General features: G+C 48.7%; 3 protein-coding genes across 3 annotated transcripts; 1 reads left to right on the top strand and 2 right to left on the bottom strand.

Annotated features, from left to right (window-relative positions):
• Positions 1-243: 243 nt before the first annotated feature.
• Positions 244-2338, bottom strand: LOC120704331 (pentatricopeptide repeat-containing protein At5g44230-like). Its single transcript, XM_039988688.1, has one exon. It carries the CDS (start codon positions 2251-2253, stop codon positions 295-297), a length of 1959 nt encoding a protein of 652 aa, XP_039844622.1. The 5' UTR covers positions 2254-2338; the 3' UTR covers positions 244-294.
• Positions 2339-6357: 4019 nt separating this feature from the next.
• On the top strand, positions 6358-8386 carry LOC120704330 (acetylajmalan esterase-like). The gene is made up of 4 exons (XM_039988687.1): positions 6358-6816; positions 6992-7204; positions 7368-7516; positions 7651-8386. Exons 1-4 carry the CDS (start codon positions 6546-6548, stop codon positions 8173-8175), a joined length of 1158 nt encoding a protein of 385 aa, XP_039844621.1. The 5' UTR covers positions 6358-6545; the 3' UTR covers positions 8176-8386.
• On the bottom strand, positions 8378-11924 carry LOC120704329 (uncharacterized protein At2g39910-like). The gene is made up of 7 exons (XM_039988686.1): positions 11243-11924; positions 10919-11005; positions 10546-10736; positions 9889-10084; positions 9682-9746; positions 9434-9535; positions 8378-8770 (listed from the first exon to the last, which is right to left on the bottom strand). The coding sequence occupies exons 1-7, from the start codon at positions 11756-11758 to the stop codon at positions 8653-8655; spliced, it is 1275 nt and encodes a 424-aa protein (XP_039844620.1). The 5' UTR covers positions 11759-11924; the 3' UTR covers positions 8378-8652.
• Positions 11925-11976: the final 52 nt, after the last annotated feature.

Here is an 11976-nt window from a genome sequence, read left to right as displayed (position 1 = left end):
TGCTGTCACAAAAAGGGGTTTCTCCTATAGCATGTGTGTTCTACATATTCAATGCGTCATCAATTTTCAAAATTAATATAAACACTTTCCGAATCGAACACCGAACTACTCTATTATTGAAACATTGCCAACTAGGTCTGTGTCATGTATCTCTGCTTAATATGAAGTTAGCTTGTTCTGAATTCAATGCTGAGTGTTCTATGTTCAGAAACAAGCCAGATGAATAAGTTAGACAACTAATCATTTGATACTATTCTGCCATTTATTTACTTATTGAAAAATCATATTCTGTGTTCACCAGAATCCACCACAGGAGCATTCTCCATCGTTGAAGTGATGAAATCTCATATTGTCCCTTACAATAATGTTGATGGACTCAACTTTTGACACCAAACACATAAACAAATGGCAGTCCTCACAGATCCTTAGATTCTTTACGATCCTAACTGTAGATCCAGACCCCAGTATGAGCAATCCAAACGACAGAGCAAGCTTCTCGCTGTGACCCATCAACAGTCTTTCTTTCTCTTGCTCACTTACATCATAAACAATTGAACTCAGATGTGGCACATAACCTGCAAGCTTCAATTTTGCTACTAACTCCAGCAATGCCTTCTTTATTTCACTTGTCCTTGGGTGAGTATTATCACCAGCAAAGAACTGATGCACCAAACCATCCCGGCCTTCAAACCAGCTAACTGCAGGGTCCTTTTTCAGTCTCCGATTTCTCATCAGTTTCCTAACCTTCGACACTTCATCCCACTCTCCTGCTGATGCAAGTGTATTTGATAACAAGACATAGTTTCCTATGCCCTCTGGCTCTAGCTTAAAAAGGTGTTCAGCAGCAACCTTAGCAACTTCAGTATTTCCGTGGATTCGGCAAGCACCTAGCAGCGCCCCCCAGACAGCAGCATGAGGCTCCACGGTCATTGACTTCACTAGATCAAGGGCTTCAACCACCAATCCAGCACGACCAAGCAAATCCACCATACAAGCATAGTGATCTGCGGAAGGCAATATCCCAAACCTGTCCTTCATCTGTGCAAAGTAGAAGCGCCCTTCTCTAACCATCCCAGCATGGCTGCAAGCTGCCAGTACTCCGATGAAGGTAACATGATTCGGTTTCACATCTGCCCTGCTAACCATGTCGTTGAACAAAGCAATTGCATCATTAGCCCTCCCATGCGATGCTAGGCCAACTATCATTGAGCTATAAGCGTACACGTTTTTCTCTTTCATCCCTTCAAAAACCCTACACGCCTCATCAATGAGACCGCACTTGGCATACATATCCACCAACCCTGACCCAACAACCACATTCCTTCCGAAACCCTTCTGTTCTGCAATCTCCTGAACCCAGGCGGCACGCCTCACCGCACCAAGCTGAGCACAAGCTGAGATGGCACCAGTCAGTGAAACCTCATCAATGGCCATGCCTGCGGCCGCCATCTGCTCAAATACCTCCAATGCCTTCACTGGCATGGCATTCTGGGCATACCCAGTGACCATCGCTGTCCAGGCCACCATATCCTTCAGCGGACACTGCACGAACACCTCCTCAGCTGACCCCATATCCCCACGTTTAGAGTACGCCACCACAATGCTTGTCCAGGAAATCTCATCCTTCACCATCATATCATCAAACACCTTACGTGCAGCACCGACGTCGCCGCATGCAACATACGCACCGATCAGCGAGTTCTCAACAAACCGGTGCTTATCGAACCCTCCGAGAAGGATCGAGACCGCGTGGGCGGCGGCTGCAGCTGGCAGGGAGCGCGCGGCCGCCGCGGACTTGGCCAGCGGGGAGAACGCGAACGGGAGGAACGGGAGCTCGCCGCCGTGCGCGCGGCGGAGCCCCGAGAAGAGGCGGAAGGTCTCCAGGGGCGGCTGCGTGAGGTGCGCGAAGCGGAGGAGCGCGGTGGCGAGGAAGGGGTCGGGCGGCGAGAGGGAGGAGAAGACGGCGGCCGCGTAGCGGAGCGGCGCGCGGACGGGCGGGAGCGGGAGCGCGGCGAGACGGCGGAGCAGGCGGGAGAGGATCAACGGGACGGAGGTCTGCGGGACGGGCAGGCGGACGACGAGCGCGTGGATGTGGCGGAGGTGCGGGAGGGAGGGCGAGGAGGCGACGCCCTCGAGCAGCAGCGAGACGAGCGACGGCGGCGGGAGGAGCGGGAGCGGCAGGTCGGCCGGCGGGCGCGGCTGTGGTGGAGCGGGGAGCTGCGCGGGCGGATGACGCGGGGCGAGGTGCACCATGCCGGCGTCGCGGCGTCATCGACGCGCGGCGCGGCGGCGCAGGTGTGAAGAAGCGAGGTGCGGCGCCATGGGGGACGACGGCGCGGGTCGGTTCGAAACGGGGATTGGTTTTTTCGCGGGCGTGACAAGAAGTTAAACTGGGCCTGGACTGTCTCGCCGGCTCCCTAGGCTTTCAGGCCCACATGCAGCCTGCGTTTTCCAATTCCATATAGGAAAAAAAAAGGGCTTCTTCTACCACTCATGGTATCTTTAAAGACCTAAAACGGGGGGAAATTTTGCCCCCCCCCCCCCCCCCGCCACCTCAGCTGAAATATCCCGGCCATCGGATTGCGCGAGGACTCGCATTGTCTAGAAGGCTAGACAATTTTATAAAAAACCTCTCGAACTTTATCAAAATTAATAAATAGTTTAGCCCAGACTCAATTAAGTTAATTTTATAGAAACCCCCTTGAACTTTGCAGAAATAGCATTTGCTCAAGTCACCTCGCAAACAGTTTTACAGCAACCCCTCGAGCTTTATAGAAATACAATTTGAACGGCGTCATCGGGAATTTCTCGGCCGTCGGATCGCGCATGGATGGCTCGAATTATCCATGAGGCTCGATAATTTTATAAAAAAACCCCTTCAACTTTATTAAAATTAATATGTAGTCCAGCCCACCCTCAGTTAATTTTATAGAAATCCGGATCGCGCGTGGATGGCTCGGATTATCTAGAAGGCTCGACAATTTTATAAAAACACCTCGAACTTTATCAAAATTAATAAATAGTCCAGCCCACACTGAGTTAATTTTATAAAAATCCCCTTGAACTTTGCAGAAATAGCATTTGTTCAAGCCACCTCGCAAACAATTTTACAGCAACCCCCTCGAGCTTTATAGAAATACAATTTGAACCACGTCATCGGGAATTTCTCGGCCGTCGGATCGCGCATGGATGGTTCGGATTATCCATGAGGCTCGGTAATTTTATAAAAACCCTTTGAACTTTATTAAAATTAATATGTAGTCCAGCCCACACTCAGTTAATTTTATAGAAACCCCGGGGGGGATTTTCGCCCCCCTATTGAGCCACGTCAGCCGCAATATCCGGGCCGTCGGATCGCGCGTGGATGGCTTGGATTATCTAGAAGGATCGACAATTTTATAAAAAAAACCCCTCGAAATTTATCAAAATTAATAAATAGTCCAGCCCAGACTCAGTTAATTTTATAGAAACCCTCTTGAACTTTGCAGAAATAGCATTTGTTCAAGCCACCTCGCAAACAATTTTACAGCAACCCCTTGAGCTTTATAGAAATACAATTTGAACCACGTCATCGGGAATTTATCGGCCGTCGGACCGCGCATGGATGGCTCGGATTATCCACGAGGCTTGGTAATTTTATAAAAAAACCCTTCAACTTTATTAAAATTAATATGTAGTCCAGCCCACACTCAGTTAATTTTATAGAAACCCAGATCACGCGTGGATGGCTCGGATTACCTAGAAGGATCGGCGATTTTATAAAAAACCCCTCGAACTTTATCAAAATTAATAAATAGTCCAGCCCACACATAGTTAATTTTATAGAAACCCCTTGAACTTTGCAGAAATAGCATTTGCTCAAGCCATACAATTTGAACCATGTCATCGGGAATTTCTCGGCCGTCGGATCGCGCATGGATGGCTCGGATTGTCCATGAGGCTCAGTAATTTTATAAAAAAAACCCCTTGAACTTTATTAAAATTAATATGTAGTCCAGCTCACACTCAGTTAATTTTATAGAAACCCCCTTGAGCTTCGCTAAAATAGTATTTGCTCAAGCCACCTCTCAAACAGTTTTACGGTAACCCCCTCGACCTTCATATAAATACAATTTTAATCAAGCCAACTCTCAGGCAGTTTTATGGAAACCACCGCTAACTTTCAACGAATGCCAGCAAGGCTGCCAATTTTACAAAACTCCCCCAAACTTTATCAAAATTAAACTGTAGTCCAGCCACTCCTCCGACAATTTACTGACCCCCCCCCGAGCTTTTCATAAATACCATTTATTCAAGCCACCTTTCCGGCAATTTTACGACAACTCTCTCGATCCAACCACCTCTTAGGTAATTTTATGACAACCAACCCGCGATCCATGCATTTTTTACAAACCCAAGCTCTACAGCAGTTAACCCACGCTCCACAGACTTTTACGAAAAAGGCCCTAAACTTCCTAAAAATGTACCCACAGCCCGAAACATTGCAAAAAAAACTCAAATTCATGACGATCAACTCACGACTCCTGCATTCTAACTAAATAATAATACCCTGAAGTTTCTATAAATTAATCCATAGCCTAAAATTTCGCAAAAAACATTCACAGCTTTTGTACCAATCACTGGGCTATAGGTCATGGCACGGCAACGCCGCGCCCGTCTTTCTAGTCTACTACTAGTTGTAACTTTTATTTTTCTCGCGAGAGCATTGTTAACTTTTTTTTTCGTGCGAGAAAAAAAAAGCATTGAGTACTAGCCGTGGTGCAGACGAGGGTCGTATACGTGTGTGGCTCATTCTGCACGTTGCGAAAGTTCAGAGTCAGGCAAAGCTTCCGAGTCTAGCGATACATTCTCCGAATCGACATGAACTCCTGGCTCGTGTTCTCCTCCCCGATCTCCACACCGTTGCCTCACAGTACACACAACGGAAAAGGCACGCGACCCAGCCGATGGCTGGCTTCCTCTCCCGATCACACGATCTCCTTTACATGCCCATCACACCTTGTGACCCGACCCGACCACCCCAAGGCGCAGACGCTAGGTAGGCAGCTAGCTAGCACACGGCCACTAGCTCTCAGCTCGCCTTCCCCGGCCGGCAGCCGCCCAAACCAGGCGTGGCTCTCGCTCTCGGCCTCCAGAGCACGGAATCGCAGGGATTCCGTGGCTCCCATCGCACTCGTGGGCAAATCCGCTCAGCCCAATCGCATCCACCGCCGTATCAGCCGGTCGAAAAGCTGGAGGAAAAAAGAAGCGCACCGGGAGGCCGGCCGCCCACTTTGCCCCCGCCCCAGCGTGCGCGCGATGCCGTTTTCTGTTACTTAAAGCTCAGGCTTTTGTTACCGCATCGGCAGCAATAATGCACTGCATGCAACCAACGATGAATTGCAACCTGCATTATTCAGTTATTCAGGGACAGAATTCTCTGAATCTCTTGAGTTATACATGGTAATCTCCGATGCTGCTGCAAGTTCAGCAGTTGCTTTTGTCAGGAAAAAAAAGCGACATTCAGCCTTCCGGCCTAGAAAACTCTCCGAACTTTAACTTCTCTGGCCAGCGAGGGGGATTTTTAAATCTCAACCTGAAATTCGCTTTCACCGGAAATTGAACCCACCATCTAAGGAATGCTACCGCAGCGAAAAACCTGTCAGTATCTTTCAAAAAAAAAAAGATTCAGGTCCGTTTCTATGGCAGCATGAAAGTACCAGGAACTTCCTGCATGTTCTCTCCCTCTTTTGCTATGGGGGCGTTTAGTTCGCAGATGAAAAATTTTTTAGGTGTCACGTCAATGTTTGACCAGATGTCGGGAGGGTTTTTCGAACACTAATTAAAAAACTAATTTCAGAACTCACCTGGAAACCGCAAGACGAATCTTTTGAGGCATTTGACCGCATCATTAGCACATGTGGGTTACTGTAGCACTTATGGCTAATCATGCACTAATTAGGCTCAAAAGATTCGTCTCGTCGTGTACATCCAAACTGTGTAATTAGTTTTGATGTTTAATTATATTTAGTGCTTCATACATGCGTTCAAATGGGAGGTGAAAACTTTTGGGAACTAAACGGGCTCTATGTATGGGAGCCTGAACTGAACACCGATGATCGAGAGGCTAAAGTCTGTCCCTGGAGGCCTGGACTCATTTACCTGCGGCCGAGACTGTCAGTCAGTCAAGATGGTGGCTGTGGTCCAAAGGAGCTCCCCCGTAATCTCGGACTCGATCCGATCTTACGACGCATTCTTTTCGCTAATGAGGTGACAGAAGCACGGCCCTCGGTCAAAAGCCGTCTCCCCCCATCTACACGCGCGGCCGACCGAGCCTTCTGCGCGGCGAAATCGCCACCCATCCATGCTCCCGTTCTAGAACATGCGGTGGCCGCCGATCATGCTCATGCATGGTGCGCGCCCAAGACCACCCAAGTAACCGGCTCCTCCTTCCTCCTGCCCATCCACCCGCCGTGCTTATAAAAAGGCTGGGGCCGCCATGTACCTCCTCGTCACTCTCGATTCGATCTCCTTCCCGAGCCATTATTTACAAGTAGGTTTCCTGCATGGCTATGGCTTCCTCTGCCGCAGCTTTCCTCCTGGCTCTCTCCCTCCTCGCTCTGCACCTCTGCTGCTGCCATGGGAAGGGCGGTGGCGGCGACGGCAGTGGCGTCACTGCCATCTACAGCCTCGGCGACTCCATCACCGACACGGGGAACCTGGCCAAGGAGGCGCCCCCCGGCATGTTCGAGACCATCAAGCACCTCCCGTACGGCGTCACCATGGGAACCGCGACCGGACGCTGCTCTGACGGCCTCCTCATGATCGACTTCCTGGGTACGTGTACTCATGCTTACTGAAGTCAAAACGTTGTTTTCTTTCAAGTTTCAAAAGAAAACGTTGGTTCAGAACTTGGACACAATAGATGCGTTTCACTTCACTGGAAAAATAAACGAACAAGTAGATTTTGAGTGGTGACATGCATTGATCTTTGATCTATGCATGAGTGCAGCTAAGGACCTGGGCCTCCCGTTCCTGAACCCGTACCTGGGCAAGAACAAGAGCTTCGACCACGGCGTGAACTTCGCCGTCGCCGGAGCCACCGCCGTGGACCCCGCCGACCAGTTCAACCTCACCGTGCCGATGCCTTTCGCCTCCAACTCCCTCAAGGTGCAGCTCCGGTGGTTCAAGGACTTCATGAAGTCCAGCTTCGGCACCGACGAAGGCAGCTCCTCGTTCCTTTTTCTCCTTTCAATTTGCCCACATTCCTCGCGCTGATCAGACAGTCAGTGCACCGCCACACTAGCTCTGCTCTCAAACAAGTCAGATCGATCTGAAACTTCAAAGATCTCTGTGTAAACATTACATTTTTTTGTGTGCGATTTCAGAGATACGAAAGAGGCTTCGGAGTTCTCTGGTTTTGGTCGGGGAGATCGGAGGGAACGACTACAACTACGCCTTCTTCGAGTACAAGCCTGTAGCCGAGGTGGAGAAACTCATCCCTGGAGTCGTCAAGACCATCATCGACGCGGCCAAGGTAAACGTCTCACACTTACTCCAGTTCTACCGATGATCTTGCTGTTAGCATTGCTAAGTTTTTAAGATGACTCAGAGGAGAAGGCGAAGCTGTGGTAATTCCTGACTGAATTGTTGCGGCGACGCATGCTGCAGGAAGTGCTCGACATGGGCGCGAGGAGGGTGATCGTCCCGGGCAACTTCCCCATCGGCTGCGTGCCGGGGTACCTGGCCATGAACGCCGCCTCGTCGGAGCCGGCGGACTACGACGCGGCGGGGTGCCTCCGGGAGCTGAACCGCTTCGCCGCCAAGCACAACGCGCGGCTCCAGCGCGCGGTGGGCGAGCTGCGGGCGGCGCACCCGGGCGCGTCCGTCGCCTACGCCGACTACTACAACTCCTTCCTCGCCCTCCTCCGCAACGCCTCCTCGCTGGGCTTCGACGCCGCGAGCACGCGCAAGGCCTGCTGCGGCGGCGGCGGCGAGTACAACTTCGACTGGCGCCGGATGTGCGGCTTCGAGGGGGCGGCGGCGTGCGCGGACCCGTCGGCGTACGTGAGCTGGGACGGGATCCACATGACGCAGGCGGCGTACAGGGCCATGTCCAGGCTCATCTACCATGGCAAGTACCTGCAGCCGCAGATACTCAGCTTCCCGGAGAAATATGGCCAGACACAGACATAATCTTCATATATATAAAGAAAATATACATGCATCCGGCTACTTTTAGGCTTCGGTGGGGTGTACCTGGGCGCATCAGTAGGCTGTATCGATGTATGCTATGCTATGGAGCTTAGCAACGAATGAAACAAGCTGTGAGCAATATACACTTTGCAGCATCTAGCTGGTGGAATTCTAGCTGGCGCAGCAGCAGTGGCATTTCATCTAAGCTAAACACTGAACACAAGGAATGAGTAGTTCATACCTTGCACCAGTTGCCCCTACAGATACTTCGAAAGTTTGAATGGGATTTGCCACAAGAATCAGAGCTGATTTCGTTCTGTATACCAGATGGCAGAATAAAGAAGAAAAAAAAACTCGACAAGCAGGGGAAGACCGCCCCGCGGCATTACAACTGAGAACAAACCTCAGCGGCTCAGCCAAGCTGGCCGGAATAGCAATGGTGAAATATTTACACTAAGAATACCTAGTTAAACTCACTCAGCATCCTGGTGAACTATTATTTATACAAAGCTGATTGAAACTTGACAGCAGCATCGTCAAGTCTGGGTCAAGTTCATGCTTCTTCCAAGCCTCCTCAAATTGTTGTCCCTTGCAACTGCAACAGCACACACAGTTACTTGAGAAAAAGATATATCCAAGGCAAAAACGGAGGTGGACTGCAGCAATAAATACAAGAAATTGCATGTTTTAACATTTTCGTATGGATCGCCTTTTCATGTTTAAGCTTAATTGCATTATGTTAAATAGTGGATAATGAAACCTAACATACAAGCAACTTCTCCCTATTTTCAAGTGGCGCAACTTAATACCATAAGGCAATTAATTGATTCCTTGTTGTGAAAAGAGGGTGTTTAGTGCAAAATGACAAGAGACAATAAACAAATGTCCGCTGTCTAGGATGATAATGAGAATAGATGCGTGCTCAGCTCAGATACATCCTCAAAATGGAATAGTTTAGCCCAGGCAGCAAGTCCATTCTGATAATTGCATTGCCGCAGCGGATAACTTGTCTTCAATCAGTAGCATAAGTCATCTCAAACATTCCAAATAGGTCAACTAAATGAAGAACATTATCAACTCTGCAAACTAGGAACACCTAGGCTGTAGAATAGTATCCAGCAACAGAGAATTCACTGGTTTAAAGAATTCTTTTGAACCAAATGGATTTTTAAAGTCTGAGCACCACTAAGTAGCTCTTAATGTGATACAATGCGTGTGATCTAGAAACTAGAAGTGCTAGTGAGGAAGAGTTCCTTACTTCTGAAGCAGTACAAGCATTTCCAGGATATGAGTTCGTATGACCTCTCGGCTGCTCCTTGTTGCTGACTCTTTATACAAGAGAACGAGTTCATCCACCAGCCTAAACACAACAGAAGTGAGTTGGAGGCAACTAGTAGCTAATTAAACATTATTACACCTTTGGAATTTTCAGATACAGTGAGCACAGCAAGCAGAACATGGTAAGTAAGAACTATGACATAAATGATAAATCACAACTCCTAATACCTTGAAGTATAAGGTGATTTCCTAATCCAGGTAAGCTTGATGATGGCATGCATTTGCTCCAAAACCTGAAAAAAATTCACAGCTAAAATATCAAATTTCCATAATCAAAATATAAGAAAACTCCATATCATAAAAGATTTAGCGTAGTCCTCCTTACTCTAAAGAGTAATTAACTGTATTTCACATGACCAAGAAAATTTTCCTTACCAGAAGAACTGTCTTATCATCATCAGAGTGCATCCACTGGAAAAAGAGCGAAAAAAGGCGGCGAAAATGAGCCAATAAGAACAGGCCCATAGCATAAAAAACTGGCCCAATAAGGGTCAGCCATGCAACACGGCGTTCTTTATTTAGTGGTTGCCGTTCCAGGTGGCCTAACATCTCACTGAGCATACGATCATACCTGCAACAAATTAAAAAACGAATTTGAATAAGAGGATATGAGATAGTTTGAGAAAAAAATACAAGGCATTTTGTGGATATTTATATTAGAGTCGAGCCAGATTTTGCAATTATGCAATGTAATCATGGAACTCTGAAACTTATATTAGCATGAAAAATATCAGCCAATAGTCAGGCCAATAACTTAATTCAGTATCCATCTAAGAAAATTTCAGTAAATCTATTTTTACTAGCTTGCTTTCTCCACAGTTACCAATAAACATTGTACCTTAGGCTCTTCAACAATGATTCTATGTCTCAATTGTGGACAGCAAATGATGTATTTCCCTAAAATATGTTGAAGCTTTCAAAGTTCCAAACCATTCAATAGGTAAACTTTAATTTCCCTCCAGCTGGAATTACCAGGAGAGATTTTGAACTGAAAATAAAGGGAAAAAATTTTGAACTGCAAAGAGATTTTACCAGGGGCTACGAGGATTATGTCGCTGAGTGCATGTTAACAATAGCACAGATAACTCAACAACACGATGCCATAACTCATCATCGGCAGGAACATTATGGCAGCATGCATCAAGTATGGCATCTTCATACAAATTTAATTCCGTTACTTTCACGTTCTTCGCTATGTGTTTGAAACTAACTATTCCCTGTTCCTGTCAATTATATGGAACAATGTTAATTAACAGGACCAAAGGTTGAACTGTGCAGTTAGCATCCAAAATTTAAATAAATGCTACTAAGACAAAGTTGGCACTAATATGCAGTCCATACTACTGCTAACCTCACTAGTCACTAGACAAACCAAACAATCAACAGCAACACCATATGTCCATACCTTAACTTCTGGTGACCAATGATCCAAGGTTGTCAGAGCACACGGAATGACTAACCAACACAAATCACCAAGCTTAGGGTAACAAACCTGAAACACAAAAATAGATACTGAAGTAAACATCTCCAGTGCCACAATTTTACTACTACGTATTTCATTTAGTAATACTGTTCTGCTGCTGTGGATACTAATATTAGTCTTCAGTGCCAAAGATTTTCAGAGCAATGAAATTTTATTCAGAGTGTGAAATTTTCTCCTACTTGCAATAGTTTTACAACCCACCTATTGACAAGAACGTTGCTCAAGTACTATTCACAGAACACAAACCTGACACACCAGCCACCGGAACTGGTGTGCGGCGACCACAGCATGCTCCTTGGGCGGCTTCACCGCCCCAATCTCGTCGTTGTCGGCGTCAACGCACGAGTCCTTCACCAAGGTCTTGAGAGGAGGTACCACCTCCGGCATCACTGCCGCCACCATCTCCCCGACGCTGACCCACCCACCCGCCGCCGCCATCTCCCCCACCGCGGTGGCGACCGCCCCCGCAAGGCCCGCCGGGACCCAGTGCAGTGCGGGATGCTCCGGGGAGCTCGCGAGGACGGCGGCGCAGAAGAGTAGCAGGTCCGCTGCCTCCTTGCCCGCCCCGGGCTGGGGCTGGGTCGGGGAAGCGGAAGGGAGGAGAGAGGCGAGGAGGGACTTGACGGAGGCTGATGAGCCCGCGGGGGGCTCGTAGGGCGCAGCGGCGAGGGGCTCGCGGAGCGGCGCCGCGATGTGGAGGAGGGCATCGCGGGGGAGCCTCGCCGTCGACGCTGCGGCGGAGGCGGTGGTGGCTTGGGGCATGGCGGACTCGAAGCTTCGAGCACGTACCTGCTCTGCTGCGAAATCGGGTCAGCTCACGGCTTCACGCCTCGTCGCCGGTCGCCGCCGCCGCCGTCGTGGTGCCAGTCAGGGTCATTTTCGGAAAACTGCACGAGCCATTTGTGCTCGGCTGCGACCAGAGCCGTGGATGAACGATCGGACGGTTCATACCAATTCAGAAATCTTGATCCGATTTGGGG

Source organism: Panicum virgatum, chromosome 4K (assembly GCF_016808335.1).
Source record: "Panicum virgatum strain AP13 chromosome 4K, P.virgatum_v5, whole genome shotgun sequence".
NCBI classification, from domain to species: domain Eukaryota; kingdom Viridiplantae; phylum Streptophyta; class Magnoliopsida; order Poales; family Poaceae; genus Panicum; species Panicum virgatum.
Note: the sequence above shows the minus strand (reverse complement) of the source record. Positions and strands in the feature narration are given on the sequence as shown.

Coding starts and splice junctions, on each gene's coding strand:
- LOC120704331 (XM_039988688.1), bottom strand. CDS start 2,253: ATGGTGCACCTCGCCCCGCGTCATCCGCCCGCGCAGCTCCCCGCTCCA.
- LOC120704330 (XM_039988687.1), top strand. CDS start 6,546: ATGGCTATGGCTTCCTCTGCCGCAGCTTTCCTCCTGGCTCTCTCCCTC. Junction 6,817..6,991: donor CCTCATGATCGACTTCCTGG/GTACGTGTACTC, acceptor GCATGAGTGCAG/CTAAGGACCTGGGCCTCCCG. Junction 7,205..7,367: donor CAGCTTCGGCACCGACGAAG/GCAGCTCCTCGT, acceptor GTGCGATTTCAG/AGATACGAAAGAGGCTTCGG.
- LOC120704329 (XM_039988686.1), bottom strand. CDS start 11,758: ATGCCCCAAGCCACCACCGCCTCCGCCGCAGCGTCGACGGCGAGGCTC. Junction 10,737..10,918: donor ATTGGTCACCAGAAGTTAAG/GTATGGACATAT, acceptor TATAATTGACAG/GAACAGGGAATAGTTAGTTT. Junction 9,747..9,888: donor ATGATAAGACAGTTCTTCTG/GTAAGGAAAATT, acceptor AATTTTTTTCAG/GTTTTGGAGCAAATGCATGC.